The sequence below is a fragment of the Corythoichthys intestinalis genome, chromosome 1 (assembly GCF_030265065.1).
Source record: "Corythoichthys intestinalis isolate RoL2023-P3 chromosome 1, ASM3026506v1, whole genome shotgun sequence".
Classification (NCBI taxonomy): domain Eukaryota; kingdom Metazoa; phylum Chordata; class Actinopteri; order Syngnathiformes; family Syngnathidae; genus Corythoichthys; species Corythoichthys intestinalis.
The window spans coordinates 23,169,050-23,183,759 of NC_080395.1; the positions used below are offsets into that span (position 1 = coordinate 23,169,050).

The 14,710-nt window shown below is 38.6% G+C and overlaps 1 protein-coding gene across 1 annotated transcript in view; it reads left to right on the forward strand.

Moving 5' to 3' along the window:
* The window catches only part of ly75 (lymphocyte antigen 75), a 61,977-nt gene that overhangs the window by 38,136 nt on the left and 9,131 nt on the right, over nt 1–14,710 (forward strand). Inside the window, exons 22-31 of the mRNA XM_057840428.1 lie at nt 1,317–1,425; nt 1,485–1,645; nt 1,738–1,867; nt 5,251–5,471; nt 5,559–5,721; nt 5,793–5,957; nt 7,424–7,543; nt 7,613–7,804; nt 7,881–8,107; nt 13,991–14,198. Coding sequence (XP_057696411.1) covers nt 1,317–1,425; nt 1,485–1,645; nt 1,738–1,867; nt 5,251–5,471; nt 5,559–5,721; nt 5,793–5,957; nt 7,424–7,543; nt 7,613–7,804; nt 7,881–8,107; nt 13,991–14,198 — 1,696 coding nt within the window. The remainder of the gene's footprint in view (nt 1–1,316; nt 1,426–1,484; nt 1,646–1,737; nt 1,868–5,250; nt 5,472–5,558; nt 5,722–5,792; nt 5,958–7,423; nt 7,544–7,612; nt 7,805–7,880; nt 8,108–13,990; nt 14,199–14,710) is intronic.

Genomic DNA, 14,710 nt, shown 5'->3' on the forward strand with positions numbered 1-14,710 from the left:
AAGAGCTGAAGACTGCTGTTCACAAACACTCTCCATCCAACCTCACTGAGCTCGAGCTGTTTTGCAAGGAAGAATGGGCAAGAATGTCAGTCTCTCGATGTGCAAAACTGATAGAAACATACCCCAAGCGACTTGCAGCTGTAATTGGAGCAAAAGGTGGAGCTACAAAGTATTAACGCAAGGGGGCCGAATAATATTGCACGCCTCACTTTTCAGTTTTTTATTTGTTAAAAAAGTTTAAATAATCCAATAAATTTTGTTCCACTTCGCGATTGTGTCCCACTTGTTGTTGATTCTTGACAAAAAATTAAAATTTTATATCTTTGTTTGAAGCCTGAAATGTGGCGAAAGGTTGCAAGGTTCAAGGGGGCCGAATACTTTTGCAAGGCACTGTATGTATATATATATGTATATATATATATATAATTTTTTTTTAATAAGATCTAAAAGTTTTTGGAGTGAAAGCAATGAATTGGTCTTTTTTTTTATTCTAGTCACATCTGAGAGGCAATTGTTGGCTGTTTTCAACAATGTACATCGAAAATAAAGACATTGATTGACTGAAAATGGTTCAATATTGGATTAAATGTCTTTTTTTCCTCATGTATATTTATAATTGCTCTTTACCTAAAAAAAATGTTTTATCCGATTACTCGATTAATCGATAGAATTTTCAGTCGATTACTCAATTACTAAAATATTCGATAGCTGCAGCCCTAAACTCAAACAATATTGAAGTGCCTAAAGCATGTTTATTGAATCACACAAATAGATAATAGAGGGTGGTGTGGTTCAGTTGTAGAGTAATCGTTCCCCAACCCAGAGGTTGTGGATTCCATTCTCCGCCCTGATGACTCCAATTACCATTACCATTTAACCAATCAGAAGACGGAGTGAATATTAGTGCATGAGACGGCAGACAGGAGGGAGAAGAACGGCTGCACCTTAGCCGAAATAACCCAATTTTAAATTGATTTTTTCATATCGGCCGGTTGGATTAAAAAAAGGCCGATACCGATATACGTCAAATTTCCAAATGTCGGCGCCTATAATCGGCCCTGCCAATAGGCGTAGTAGTTTTCCATCAAAAGTGAATCATTAGCAGTATTCCAGATTACTTAAATTGCTAAAATATTTTTTGAACCGAATACCAAAACCTTTTAAGTTCTGTCAATTTTTAAAAATATACAGTGCCATCAACAAACGGATGTAGCAGGTCTGATCTGGCCCCTAAAGTGAATTTGACTTGACCAAATTCTTGACGCATGCCACAATCATTACAGTGTAATGGCAAATGCTGTATTTTTTTTTTCTAGTGCTACACACTGCTGCAGAAGGTGAAGCCAGAGTCCTTCAAAACTGCCAATGAGGCTTGTCTGTCAGTCAGGGGAACTCTGGTCACAATAGCTGACCAAGTAGAACAAGGTAAGTCTTTGACATACAAAGGATATTATATCATTGTGACTTTATTGTTTTCTGTTTAGACTTCATCACCAGCCTATTGCCGGATATTAAGGACATGACAACCATATGGATTGGTCTGAAACATAAAAGCTACAAACTGGAGTGGCTGGACAAGTCGCCAGTCAATTACGTCAATTTCAATCCGTTGCTGGTTGGAATGCACAAAGCCATAAACGTCAACGTGAGTGATTTGTGAATACTTTGAACAACAACAACAACAAAAAACAATGAAAGGATGTCCCAACGTCACTCAGTTGCATATTTTCTTTACAGACATTTGACCCTGACAACATGGATCTGTGTGTATTTTTAATTAACAACCCTAACCCGGGCCTGATGGGTACCTGGGACTACACTTCCTGTACCCAGTATCAACATGGTGCACTTTGCCAACACTATGCAGGTAAATCACTTTGCATTTATAGCAGTGCTTCTCAATTATTTTCTGTTACCCCCCCCCCCCCCCCACCCCCACTCTCTGCCGCCACTGTAAATAGTATAATTTGTCCACAAATTTATTAAAAGTACACCTCTGCAAAACATTGTGACCTATTTTATTTTAAAGAAAACAAGTAATATAGATCGACGTACGATAAACTTTGTTAACATTGTTTTTATTGTAGCAGAAAAGACCTAAAGTGTATCAGTTTGCCTAAATTAAAAAAAAAAAAGTCACATCCAAACTGTAAAAATACACTCATGATAAGCACCTTTAACCCATGAGGGCAATATGCCAAACAAACCGAAAAAAAAAAAAAAAAAAAAAAACATTAATAGAACAAAAATGATAGTGTCATTGGACAGCAGAACAGTTTTATTTTTGCTGCAGGCAGTAGCAGCTCCTTTTCTATGGTGTTGGGTTATTTTGCACTGAGCAACTTGTCATGCCACTTTATATGATGCTAACAGTGGTCACTGGGTTACTGATGTAACACTGAAAAGCGGGACAATTGTTGGCAATATTCGGCACGTTTTCGCTGAAAAACAAGTGGCTTAACATTGTGATTGGGGTCTAATGACTTAAGTGACGTCTTAATTAATTGGGTATCCTGCTATCAGCTACAAACATTTTTTGACACAGTAAATGTCAGGCCGAGATGATGAGGCGGACTCAGTTGCGGAGGTTCAGGCAAAAAACTTTATTTTGAAAACAGAGGTTTCTTCCGCTGACATGCGGGGATGAGAAAAAATACAAACAAAAAGCTCTCCAACGGAGGAATAAGTCAGGGCAACCACAGTTCAAACAAAAACGCACTCCAAAAGGGAGGAAAGGCAAAAACTAAAAACACTCCTAATGGATGAAAAAGTCAAGATGGCTAAGATCAAAAAGGCTCAAACACAAAGCGCTCCAAGTGGAGGATAATATTCAGTATCACTATGACAAGCTATGGCGAGAGACTGACGTGACTGACCTTGGTAGAAAGACACTTCTGCACAAGACTAGGGGAACTAGGGCATTATATACACACAAGGTAATTGGGAACAGGTGGAAACAATAGGTAATTAGATGACAAGAGGAAGGGCAAGTACGCAACTATGAAGAGGGTGAAGCCTTCAAAATAAATCAGGAAATTACGTGACAACTCCATGACGTGACAGTAAACAGTAGAGGTGGGAATCTTGGGGCACCTAACGATTCGATTACTATTACGATTCAGAGGCTTCAATTCAATTACAAATAGATTATTATTGAGGACCTGCCCCCCCCCTTTTTTTTTTATTTATTTTTTTTTTTTTTATGTTTTATACATTAGTTCCAAAAATTTTCAAAAATACTCTCAGGCTAAACCAAACTACTATTTCAGTATCAAATTAACAGTTAAAAACAGTAAATAAAATACTCAAGTCCCCATTCTGTATCAGCAGCTTTAAACTACATTCAATTAATTTAATGTTGTAAATCAACTTGGGCTGCAGCTATCAATTATTTTAGTAGTCGATTAATCGATGAAGTAGTTAGTTTGAATAATCGAGTAATTGGATAAGGAACATTGAAAAATTAAAATACCTGAGCTGAGTCTCAAACAGTATTAAAAAAATAAGTAAATGAGGATCTATGTACAACAAAAAAACAATTGGCGAACTTACATAGCAAAAGTCCGCTAGCTTAAATGCTGTAAAATGCAAACTTTTTTTTTTTTACAGTGCTCTTAACAAATGGTTGACACACATATTCCCACAAGAAACGGCTAAATATACCTATAAACTAAATTACGAATGCATAAAAAAAAACTTCAGCTCAAACAAAAATTTAGCTTATGTTGGTCTTAACAAGGAGCAGCTGGATTAAGCCATGTGAAATGAGGCAGACTAAAGGGCAGTGTATCCACCCAAATCAATAAAGCTAAATACAGACACTTTCAAAACAAACAATTGCAACGGCACTTTAATTATAAACGAATACTCGAAGCAGCAAAATTTAATTTGAATCTTTTTTTCTAATCGAATACTCGAGTTAATCGATTAATCGTTGCAGCACTAGAATCAACTGTTAAAGTTGTTAAAATTGCTTACATTTTTCAATAATTTCCCTTCTGTCTACTTTCGACATGTCAATGTTTTAAAACTGTTTCATCATTTAAAGATAGATTGAAGTCAAGATTTTGCCGCTTTAGGAGTTTTTTGGATAAAAAGTTAATTAGGTTCACTACAACAGAGCCTTCTAGGGAGATCTACTGCTTTAAGATGGCGGCTGTTTACAAATGCCGGCTAGTCTGTCATTTCGGATCTAGTTCTACATATATGTGATATCTACCTTAGCCAAATGTGGCCGTATGTTTGTAGCAACTACCAACTTGGTGTTGTTTGTAGCGGCTGTCGGCCACAGTCAGGTATTATTGTTTTTTTTATCTAGCAGCATCAGTTGAAATGATATTTACTCTCGGTCCGTTCCTCATTGCGTCCCGAAGACTGCGCTGACTGTGTTTTAGTTCCCCTTTACCTGGTATAATTCAATGATCAGAATTTGGATGTTTGTGAATCGTTCTCGAATCTTCCACGGCCGAATCGCGAATAATCTAAGAATCGGAGGTTTCGCACGCCTCGAGTAAACAGACTGATTTTTCTTCATCTCCCACTGTATTAAAAGTCACAGCCAAACGCTGCTCCTCGAGGCCCCACTATTTGAGAAGTACTGATTTACAGTCTTTACCCCCAAAAGACCAGCAAAGCTTGGTCGTTGAGAATCCCACTGGCTGCCCGGTTAAAATAACATCGGATAATATTGATATCGGTTTTTCATTATCGGTTTTGAGCCGATATGTATGTTGCCTTCAAAGTGAAAAGTGCTTTTTGCCTTTGTACAAGGGCTGGTCACATTTAAGCACAGCAGTTATGCTTATTAACCATTAGATGTCTCCAAACTAAGATGCTAGGGATTTGTTATGTGAGCAGAACATTTCTGTTCATAATGCAAAAATTAAATGAACAATAAACGATTGATGAATTAAGTGCACGACCACATACATCGGTATCGGAATTTTGGAGTTAGACAATATCGGGATATCGGTTAAACAGTCATTATTGGACAACTGTACAAATAATTAGAATTGGTAAAGAACAGACACAAAACAGTGAAAAATTATGCATGAAAACCTTAGGAGAAAAAAACAAACAGCAAAATTAATTTGAAAATTTTGAGAATAAACCGTCAAAATAATTTGATTAAAAAATTCACATCAAATGCACAATATCAAAAACAAGTACGTAGAAGTAAAAAAAAGGGAGACAATGGCAATGAAAAATAATAATTCACTGTTAAAATGAGGCCTATCTCTGTGAATTTAGATCAAATGGAGGAGCCCTCCATCCCCTTGGAGCCCTTCCAGGTCAACAACCACACATTCCAGCTGCTGGTCCAGAATCTGACCTGGTTCGAAGCCTTGGAGCAGTGCATGAAACTTGACATGGACCTGGCCAGCATCGCCGACACCCTCCTGCAGTCTACGCTCAGCGTGCATGTGAGCCGTGCACGGAAGCCCATGTGGATCGGTTTCTTTAGTGATGATGTATGAGTGCTTAAAATCATTTCATTTCATTCATTTGATCAATATTCTTATTATAAACTAACTTCTCTGCCCGTTTGCTCGAATCAGGACGGGATCCACTACCGCTGGACGGACCACAGTCACACAGTCTTCAGTCGCTGGTCCTCTGACGTCACCGCCGGCTCGTGCGTTTACCTCGACACGGACGGCTTCTGGAAAGCCACCGAGTGCGAGCAGGGCCTCGGCGGCGCCATCTGCCACAAACCGCACAGTGAGGAATACAGTTATGACAGTTACGAGGATACAGGTTTGAAAACAATGTTGTCTTTTTTTGTCTTTCAGGAGAAATCATAACCACACCGGAGGACGTGGCAGTCAAATGCCCTCACAAAATAAACGGTCCTAACTGGATCCCGTTCAAGAACAACTGCTATACCTTCCAGCTGGCTGCGACCAGATGGGAACAGGTGGACAAAGGCCCCGTCCGCAGAACCTGCAGCAACTTCCGTGAGATTGACACCCCACTGTATGAGCGACACGTGAGCTAGTGTAGCAAAATGAGTGGGAATTCCACAGAGCGATTGCGAAATAAAAAGCAAACATCTTTCATCGGTGAACATTTTAGAAATGGACATTTCCTCATTACGTGTTCCATAAATACCTCTTTATTAAGTCAAAATTCTGTTAAAGTCTAAATGTAGTTAAATGAGTTAAATGAGCACCCTATGAAGGGTTAAGAAGATTTAATGGCTTTTTGAAAGAAGACAGAAGTTTCTCACAGTTGTAATCACTTAAACACTTTTGACTTGGGTTGTTCCGATCATGTTTTTTTGCTCCCGATCCGATCCCGATCGTTTTAGTTTGAGTATTTGCCAATCCCGATATTTCCCGATCCGATTGCTTTTTTTTTTTTGCTCCCGATTCAATTCCAATCATTCCCGATAATTTTTCCCGATCATATGCATTTTAGCAATGTATTAAGAAAAAACATGAATAAAACTCGGACGAATATATACATTCAACATACAGTACATAAGTACTGTATTTGTTTATTATGACAATAAATCGTCAATATGGCATTTACATTATTAACATTCTTTCTGTGAGAGGGATCCACGGATAGAAAGGCTTGTAATTCTTAAGGGACAAATGTGACTTTGTATATTGTGACTAAATATTGCCATCTAGTGGATTTTTATGATAATTCAGCTATTTAACTTCTGCCCAAATGCATGATGGGAAGTGCAACCATGACTGTGCGTAATGGTACCAATTCATATATCTTCTCAGTGTTGGGAACTAAAATAGGGTGTTAAGAAAAAGATCAATTACCACCTTTCTTCCACACATTGCTTCTCACGATATTTCTGATTGTTGAGAGAAGGATTGTAAGGCTTTAGCTAATTAAAAAAAGGCTTCAAAGGCTGCCAAAATTCTCTCTACCCATTTTACATTGCCTTTTAGTTTTATGTATACATAATACGATGCCATTATAGATTGAACGCGACAATGCGTGAGTAGGTAGTGCAGCGCATGCGTTAATTGCGTTAAATATTTTAAATGTTATTAACGCCATTGACGCGATAAATTTGACAGCCCCACTTTAAGCCAAAACTAAAGACTCTGGATGAGTGTAAGACGTTTTGTCTGTATCGTTAAATACAATTAGAAAACGATTTAATTAAAATATATATATACTACATATATATATATATATATATATATACAGTAAAAAAGGCGTGTCTGATATTTTTTTGCCGATTCCGATACGATCGGGACGCCGATCTATCGGGACATCTCTACTTTTGACAGTGCTGGAAATAGCGGATTGAACTGTTGTCCACTTACTTATTACCAGCCTCACCAACATGCTGGTTGCCAAAGACAAGTAAAGCATTGTTCTATCAAAACCTCACTTTTGTGACTCGTTTTGCTGAAAAAGCTTACTTCGTAATGATGTGTTTGTGTGGCAGACGAAGGCGCCGAGGTCTTAACCATCCGGAACGCGGAGGAGAACGAGTTCATCCGGCAGCAACTTGTGCCGTTTCAGAATTTGGTTCAATTTGTGTGGCTGGGGCTTTTCAAGAACAACAGTGAGTGTCGCTGATCAATCTCAGGCTTTAAAATTGACAACTTTACTGAAGTCAAATGTTTGTTTTTAGCTGTCGGTAATCAGTGGAAGTGGTACGACGGCACCAATGTCCAGTTTTCTAACTGGAGAAACGGTAGACCGGAGGTCAACAGTGACTACATGGCGGGCGTCAACCTCCAAGGCAAATGGGGTCTGGTCACCAACCCGTTATTGTTCTCCGAGTTCAAGCAAAGAGCCATCGTGGCCTGCAAAATCGATAATGGTTCGCAATTCAGAACTACTCTTGCTTGTCCTAAAAATATACAAAAAAGTGAGATTTTTATCGCTTCTTTTCGAAGATCTGAAAAAGGAGTTCTTGAAATCAACGAAAGATTTTGAGCGCTTTCGGAATTTGACCTACGAGGTGGTGACGCGCCGCCAGATGAGTTGGTACCAGGCTCTGGAAGAATGCGATAGGCGTGGAGGCCACCTTGCCAGCGTGCACGACGCCGAGCAGAACGCGCACGTCAAGCTGCTGGCCAAGACTGACGGATTCCCACTTTGGATCGGTCTGTCCAACCAAGAGGTAGAAACTTAAACGCAGCTCAAAAAAGTAGGGCTGTCCCAAACGACTAATTTTCTCCCGATTAGTCAGCCGACTATTTTTACGATTAGTCGACTAATCTAATAATTTAAAAAAATATTTTTTGTTTTTGTTTACTAATTTAGCAATGAAATTTTTGTTGACGCTTATCAATTTACAAAAAACATATTTGAACACTTAAACTATTTACTAAAGTACAAATAAATACGTAAATAACAATAATAAATCACAAATAAACAATGAGTTCAAATGCTGATAGAATTAACTAGTGTAGCATCCCGATTGAAAAGATGGTCTCTTAAACTGATGGTTTACAACTTTTATTCCATCCTTGATGTAATCACACTGTAAGAGCTACGGTGCACACAAATAAAACAACACAATTAGAAATTAACGAAAACTTTTCACCTTTTTCCTTTTAAACCTTATTTATATATCAATGAATTGCCTATATGAATTGCCTATACCTTAATTTATTATCATTGACAATCTCTTCCTTGAGTGCAATCACTGTATATATTTATGACCTTTTAACGTTACATAATTTTCTATACCATAAAATAAACCATAACATGAAATAAACATTTCAGTTGGCAATACTAATAGCACTTATAGGCCCATTGTCAATTAAACATTATTATTTAGTAAAGCGACAGCACCCTCTGGTGTACAAAAAATGAAAACAATTTTTTTTTTTACAAACGGTGACGGCGCTTGAGGTGTTTATTCACGGCCGACGTGCAGCCAAGCTTGGCAGTGAAGAGACAGGACACAAGAGTGTACCCTCTTATTTCTTTGAAATAAGTCAATGTTTTGGACACTCTGGTGTGCTTTTTTGGTTTTGTGCCGCTTTCCCCGCTTGCATACAGAGCATCCGACATTCTGAACTTTCCGCGCATATTTTTTTTTTTTAAACCCTTCATTAACCGTCGACGGGATGTTGTGCTCGTCGACGGATTTACGTCATCGATGACGTCGACTATGTCGACTAGTCGGGACAGCTCTACAAAAAAGTTGATAGTATTGTCTTTGATGCCTGGATTTACATTTTGCAAATACGTATACAATTGTGTTAAAAATATTCAACCCCAACTGAGCAAAACTGACATTTATCTCATTCATAAACAGATCAAATATGGACTTAAGTGTAGTATAGACAAATGCAATTGTCAAGTTTTAATCTGAATATGTTTAACTCAGATTAAGTGATTGATTTTGTTGATTAAGTTTTAAAAAAAATATGTCATAATACAACACTGTACTGCAGTGGGAGGGTGGAGAGGAGGGATGTATTAAATCCCTCCTTTTTTATTATTTATAATAAATATGTGTTTTAATTTTTAATTAATTTTCTATAGTATTTTTTAATAACATTCTTTTGTTATATATATATATATTTAGATTTTAGCATTTTTAGCTATATTTTCAATTTGATTTTATATATTTAGTATTTTTTCCTCAATACTATATTTTACATACTTTTCAATCTTCCAATTCTTTATCTATACTGTGGTACCCCGAAATACGAAGGCTTCGGTACACAAAAAAGTCATTTTACAAAAAGTTTTTCGTAGCTTTTTTCGCTTCATATTACGAAAAAGTATTCAGCTTTAGATATTACGTACTGTAGGAGATACATAATTCCCAAGTGCAGAAAATTTTAAAAGTCACGCCATAAACGCACCTGTACCGTCCTTGCTAAGACATTGGCGCTCAGTCTAAGCCAGTACTTTTCAAATAGGGGGGCGCAGAGCGGTGCCGGGTACGGTGCATGTGACCTCTGGGAACATACTGTTTTTGCCATACTAGCATAAAGTGTAATTGCACATCCACTCAGTGGGTGGCAGTGGCGCTCTCATTTTCAGAGTGTGCAGTATTTTTGAACCAAGCAAGAGCACACAGCAAAGAGCACTGGAGATATGAAGAGCTAAGACGAGGAAATATGTCGACGCATACGTAGCGTTTGGCTTTGACTTTTAATATAGTAGGAGACTAGGAAAGACCAATTTGTTTATTGTGTCTAAAAATGTTTGCAGCAGACAGCAGGAAGCCAATCAATTAAGAAGTCACTTAAAGACATTTGGCCCCAATCGCACTGATAAACCGCTTGATTTTTTTTTTTTTTTTAATCCAGCGGAAGCGTGCCGAATATTGCCAATAATCGTCGCGCTTTGTCAGTGTTACATCAGCAAACCAGTGAGCACTGTTAGCATCATATAGGTGGCATTCCAAGTTGCTCAGTGCAAAATAACCCAATACCATAGCAAAGGAGCTTGCATGTATGAGCGAATAATATATAAAAGTGAGTACACCCATTACTTCTCTGCAGATATTTAACAACTGTATATCTTTTTATGAACTGAAGATGTGACTAGTAAAAGTGGTCAGTGTACAGCCTATATAGTAGCATAAATTTATTGTTCCCTCAAAATAACTCAAAATACAGCCATTATTATTAGTATTATTGTCAAGTATTAATGAACATTGCTTTAAAACAAAATCCCTGAAGCACATCACATACCCAAACTCATGTAAAATAAGTAAATCAATCGTAAATGATCGTAAATCGTAAATCAACGCATGCGCGTTTAGCTTGTGCATGTGCTATGCATGCGCCACTCACATCTTTTCGGTACTCACATTGGGTTGCGTCATGGGATTGCCTCACTCGAAAGGTAAGGTTCCGCATTTTCGTATTTCTTTTCTTTTTCTGGGGATGGGGGCATTATGTTCTCTAGTCTATTTAGTTACGGGCGTTAACGGTTAGGTTAGGTTTATTGGAAGATTCAAATGTATTTGGCTCTTATTCCAATCTGGTTTTACCCTTATTATAAAATATAATGTGTTTTTAGTAGTGTTTGGAACGAATTAGGCGATTTACAGTGGGGCAAATAAGTATTTAGTCAACCACTAATTGTGCAAGTTCTCCCACTTGAAAATATTAGAGAGGCCTGTAATTGTAAACATGGGTAAACCTGAACCCATGAGAGACAGAATGTGGAAAAAAAAAACAGAAAATCATATTGTTTGATTTTTAAATAATTTATTTTCAAATCATGGTGGAAAATAAGTACTTGTTCAATACCAAAAGTTCATCTCAATACTTTGTTATGTACCCTTTGTTGGCACTAACGGTGGCCAAACGTTTTCTGTGACTCTTCACAAGCTTTTTACACACTGTTGCTGGTATTTTGGCCCATTCCTCCATGCAGATCTCCTCTAGAGCAGTGATGTTTTGGGGCTGTCTTTGGGCAACACGGACTTTCAACTCCCTCCACAGATTTTCTATGGGGTTGAGATCTGGAGACTGGCTAGGCCACTCCAGGACTTTGAAATGCTTCTTACGAAGCCACTCCTTTGTTGCCCTGGCTGTGTGTTTGGGATCATTGTCATGCTGAAAGACTTAGCCGCGTCTCATCTTCAATGCCCTTGCTGATGGAAGGAGATTTTCACTCAAAATATCCCGATACACGGCCCCAGTCATTCTTTCCTTTACACAGATGAGTCGTCCTGGTCCCCTTCCAGAAAAACAGCCCCAAATCATGATGTTTCCACCCCCATGCGTCACATTGGGTATGGTGTTCTTCGGATACAATTCGGTATTTTTTCTCCTCCAAACACGAGAACCTGTGTTTCTACCAAAAAGTTCTATTTTGGTTTCATCTGACCATAACACATTCTCCCAGTCCTCTTCTGGATCATCCAAATGCCCTCTAGCAAACAGCAGACAAGCCTGGACATGTACTGGCTTCAGCAGGGGGACACGTCTGGCAGTGCAGGATTTGAGTCCCTGGTGGCGCATTGTGTTACTGATGGCAAGGCAAGGCAAATTTATTTATATAGCACAATTCAACACAAGGCAATTCAAAGTGCTTTACATCACATGAAGATCATAAAAATCACATTTAAATCAATACAACGTAAAAACCAAGACAAAAGATCGCATTTAATCACAAATACAATAAAAATAAATTAAAAATAAATAAAACAAAAATATAACAAAAACTACTACTACTAATAATAATTGAAATCAGCAATGGAGATAAGCACAAGAGGAATAGAAAGCAGGTAGATTTAAATATATAGCCAGTTATGGATATGCAGTGCTAAACAAAAGCGTTTTTAGCCCTGATTTAAAAGAGCTAACAGTTTGAGCATACTTCAGACGTTCAGGTAACTTGTTCCAGAGGTGAGGAGCATAATAACTAAATGCTGCCTCACCCTGCCTGGTTCTTGTTCTTGGAATATGCAGAAGACCCATTCCAGACGACCTTAGGGGTCTAGATGTCTCATAGGAATCTAACAAGTCAAGCATGTATTTTGGTCCAAGGCCATTAAGTGTTTTGTAGACGAGCAGTAGTATTTTATAGTCTATCCTTTGACTCACTGGAAGCCAGTGTGGCGATTTCAAAACTGGTGTAATGTGGTCCAGCTTCCTCGTATTTTTGAGGACTCTGGCTGCAGCATTCTGTACTAGCTGCAGCTTCCTGACTGATTTTTTATCAAGACCCGTAAATATACCGTTGCAATAGTCCAATCTGCTGAAAATGAATGCATGCATAAGTTTTTCCATGTCTTGTTGAGTCAGAAGCCCCTTAATTCTGGTTATATTTTTTAGGTGGTAATAAGCGGATTTAGTGACGGACTTTAGATGGCTATCAAATTTTAGGTCTGAGTCAATAATTACGCCAAGGTTTCTGACTTGATTTGTAGCTGTAAGTGACATTGTGCTAAGTTGGCTGCTTATCTTTGACCTTTCCTTTTTTGGCCCAAAAATGATCACCTCTGTCTTCTCCACATTTAACTGGAGAAAATTCTGGCACATCCATTCATTGATTTGATGAATGCATTTACTCAGGGAGACTAAGGGACTATAATCATGTGGGACACAGAAATGTACAGTTGTGTGTCATCTGCATAGGCGTGATAGGAGATGTCATACTGTTCCATTATCTGAGCTACTGATAGTAGCCTTTGTTACTGTGGTCCCAGCTCTCTGTAGGTCATTCACTAGGTCCCCCCGTGTGGTTCTGGGATTTTTGCTCACCGTTCTTGTTATCATTTTTACGCCACGGGGTGAGATCTTGCATGGAGCCCCAGATCGAGGGAGATTATCAGTGGTCTTGTATGTCTTCCATTTTTCTAATAATTGCTCCCAAAGTTGATTTCTTTACACCAAGCGTTATACCTATTCAGATTCAGTCTTCCCGGCCTGGTGCAGGTCTACAATTTTGATTGACTGAGGTAGTGGACAGGTGTCTTTTATACCGATAATGAGTTAAAACAGGTGCCACTAATACAAGTAACGAGTGGAGTCTCGTTAGTCCTTGTTAGAAGAAGTTAGACCTCTTTGACAGCCAGAAATCTTGCTTGTTTGTAGGTGACCAAATACTTATTTTCCACTCAAATTTGGAAATAAATTCTTTAAAAATCAAACAATGTTATTATCTGTTTTTTTTTCCCACATTCTGTCTCTCATGGTTGAGGTTTACCCATGTTTACCCAATTACAGGCCTCTCTAATCTTTATAAGTAGGAGAACTTGCACAATTGGTGGTTGACTAAATACTTATTTGCCCCACTGTACATGTAAAATGCGGTCCATTATATGAAAAAAATCATGATACAAATACCACTCCAGAAAAAGTTAATTTCGTATCTTGAGGTACCATTTGTAAACTATTTGGCTGCCATTGACGGTACTGGATGTCCAAGCCGTTTGAAGTGGGAGGGTTGCAGCGAATTACCGAACGTTCATTCAAATGGATTGGACATCTACTAGAGACAAACTTATTTCAAGAAGGACGACTGTACATCTAGCATTGTCAGTGCCACTGAAAGTCTTAACTCGTTCCTGTCCTCTTAGGCGCAAGGTCTGTCCTACGAGTGGTCCGACGGGACCCGGTACCGGTTCAAAGCAGATATTTCGGAGTCCCTTGAGGGCTCCGGCTCGGAAGAGCGGGAGGCCAGCTGCATTTACGTGACGCCTTCAGGGGCTTGGGTGAGAAGCGCTTGCCGCTCGCTGCTAGATGGCGCCATCTGCTACACCGCCGACATCAGCACCCCATCCCAGAGTAAGACGGGCAGTTTTTGTACACGTTAATGAAGGAATTAAGATGAAATTTCTCAGACATGGACATGATATTTAGGCAAATGACAGATTAAATTGATGAAATAAACACCTTGGAAAATCATGGATCAAATCTTTAGAAGTTAAAGCAACACCAGGTAACGTTTCAATCGATTTTCATAACATTTGTGATAACATGTTGACTGACAAATAGTTGAATGACCCCTCTTTTATATCTTGAAGGGGGTCTGTATCGCTTTCAACGGCACTAATTAACTTTGAGGAGGGTGGCAGGAACCCTGCCACATAAAAAAAAAATTCAAATGTGCTGACTGCTTTACGGCATACGTCACTTCCCCCTTTCCCTATTCATTATAAAGACGAAAGTCGATGCGAACGATTTGATGGCATAGCAACAAAATGAGAGAAAAAGTTTTGTCTGAGGAGGGGGGAAAAAGGGAGGATACTGGGATATGCAGAATAAACATTGATCCGGCTTTCACTCACTTGCGTGCT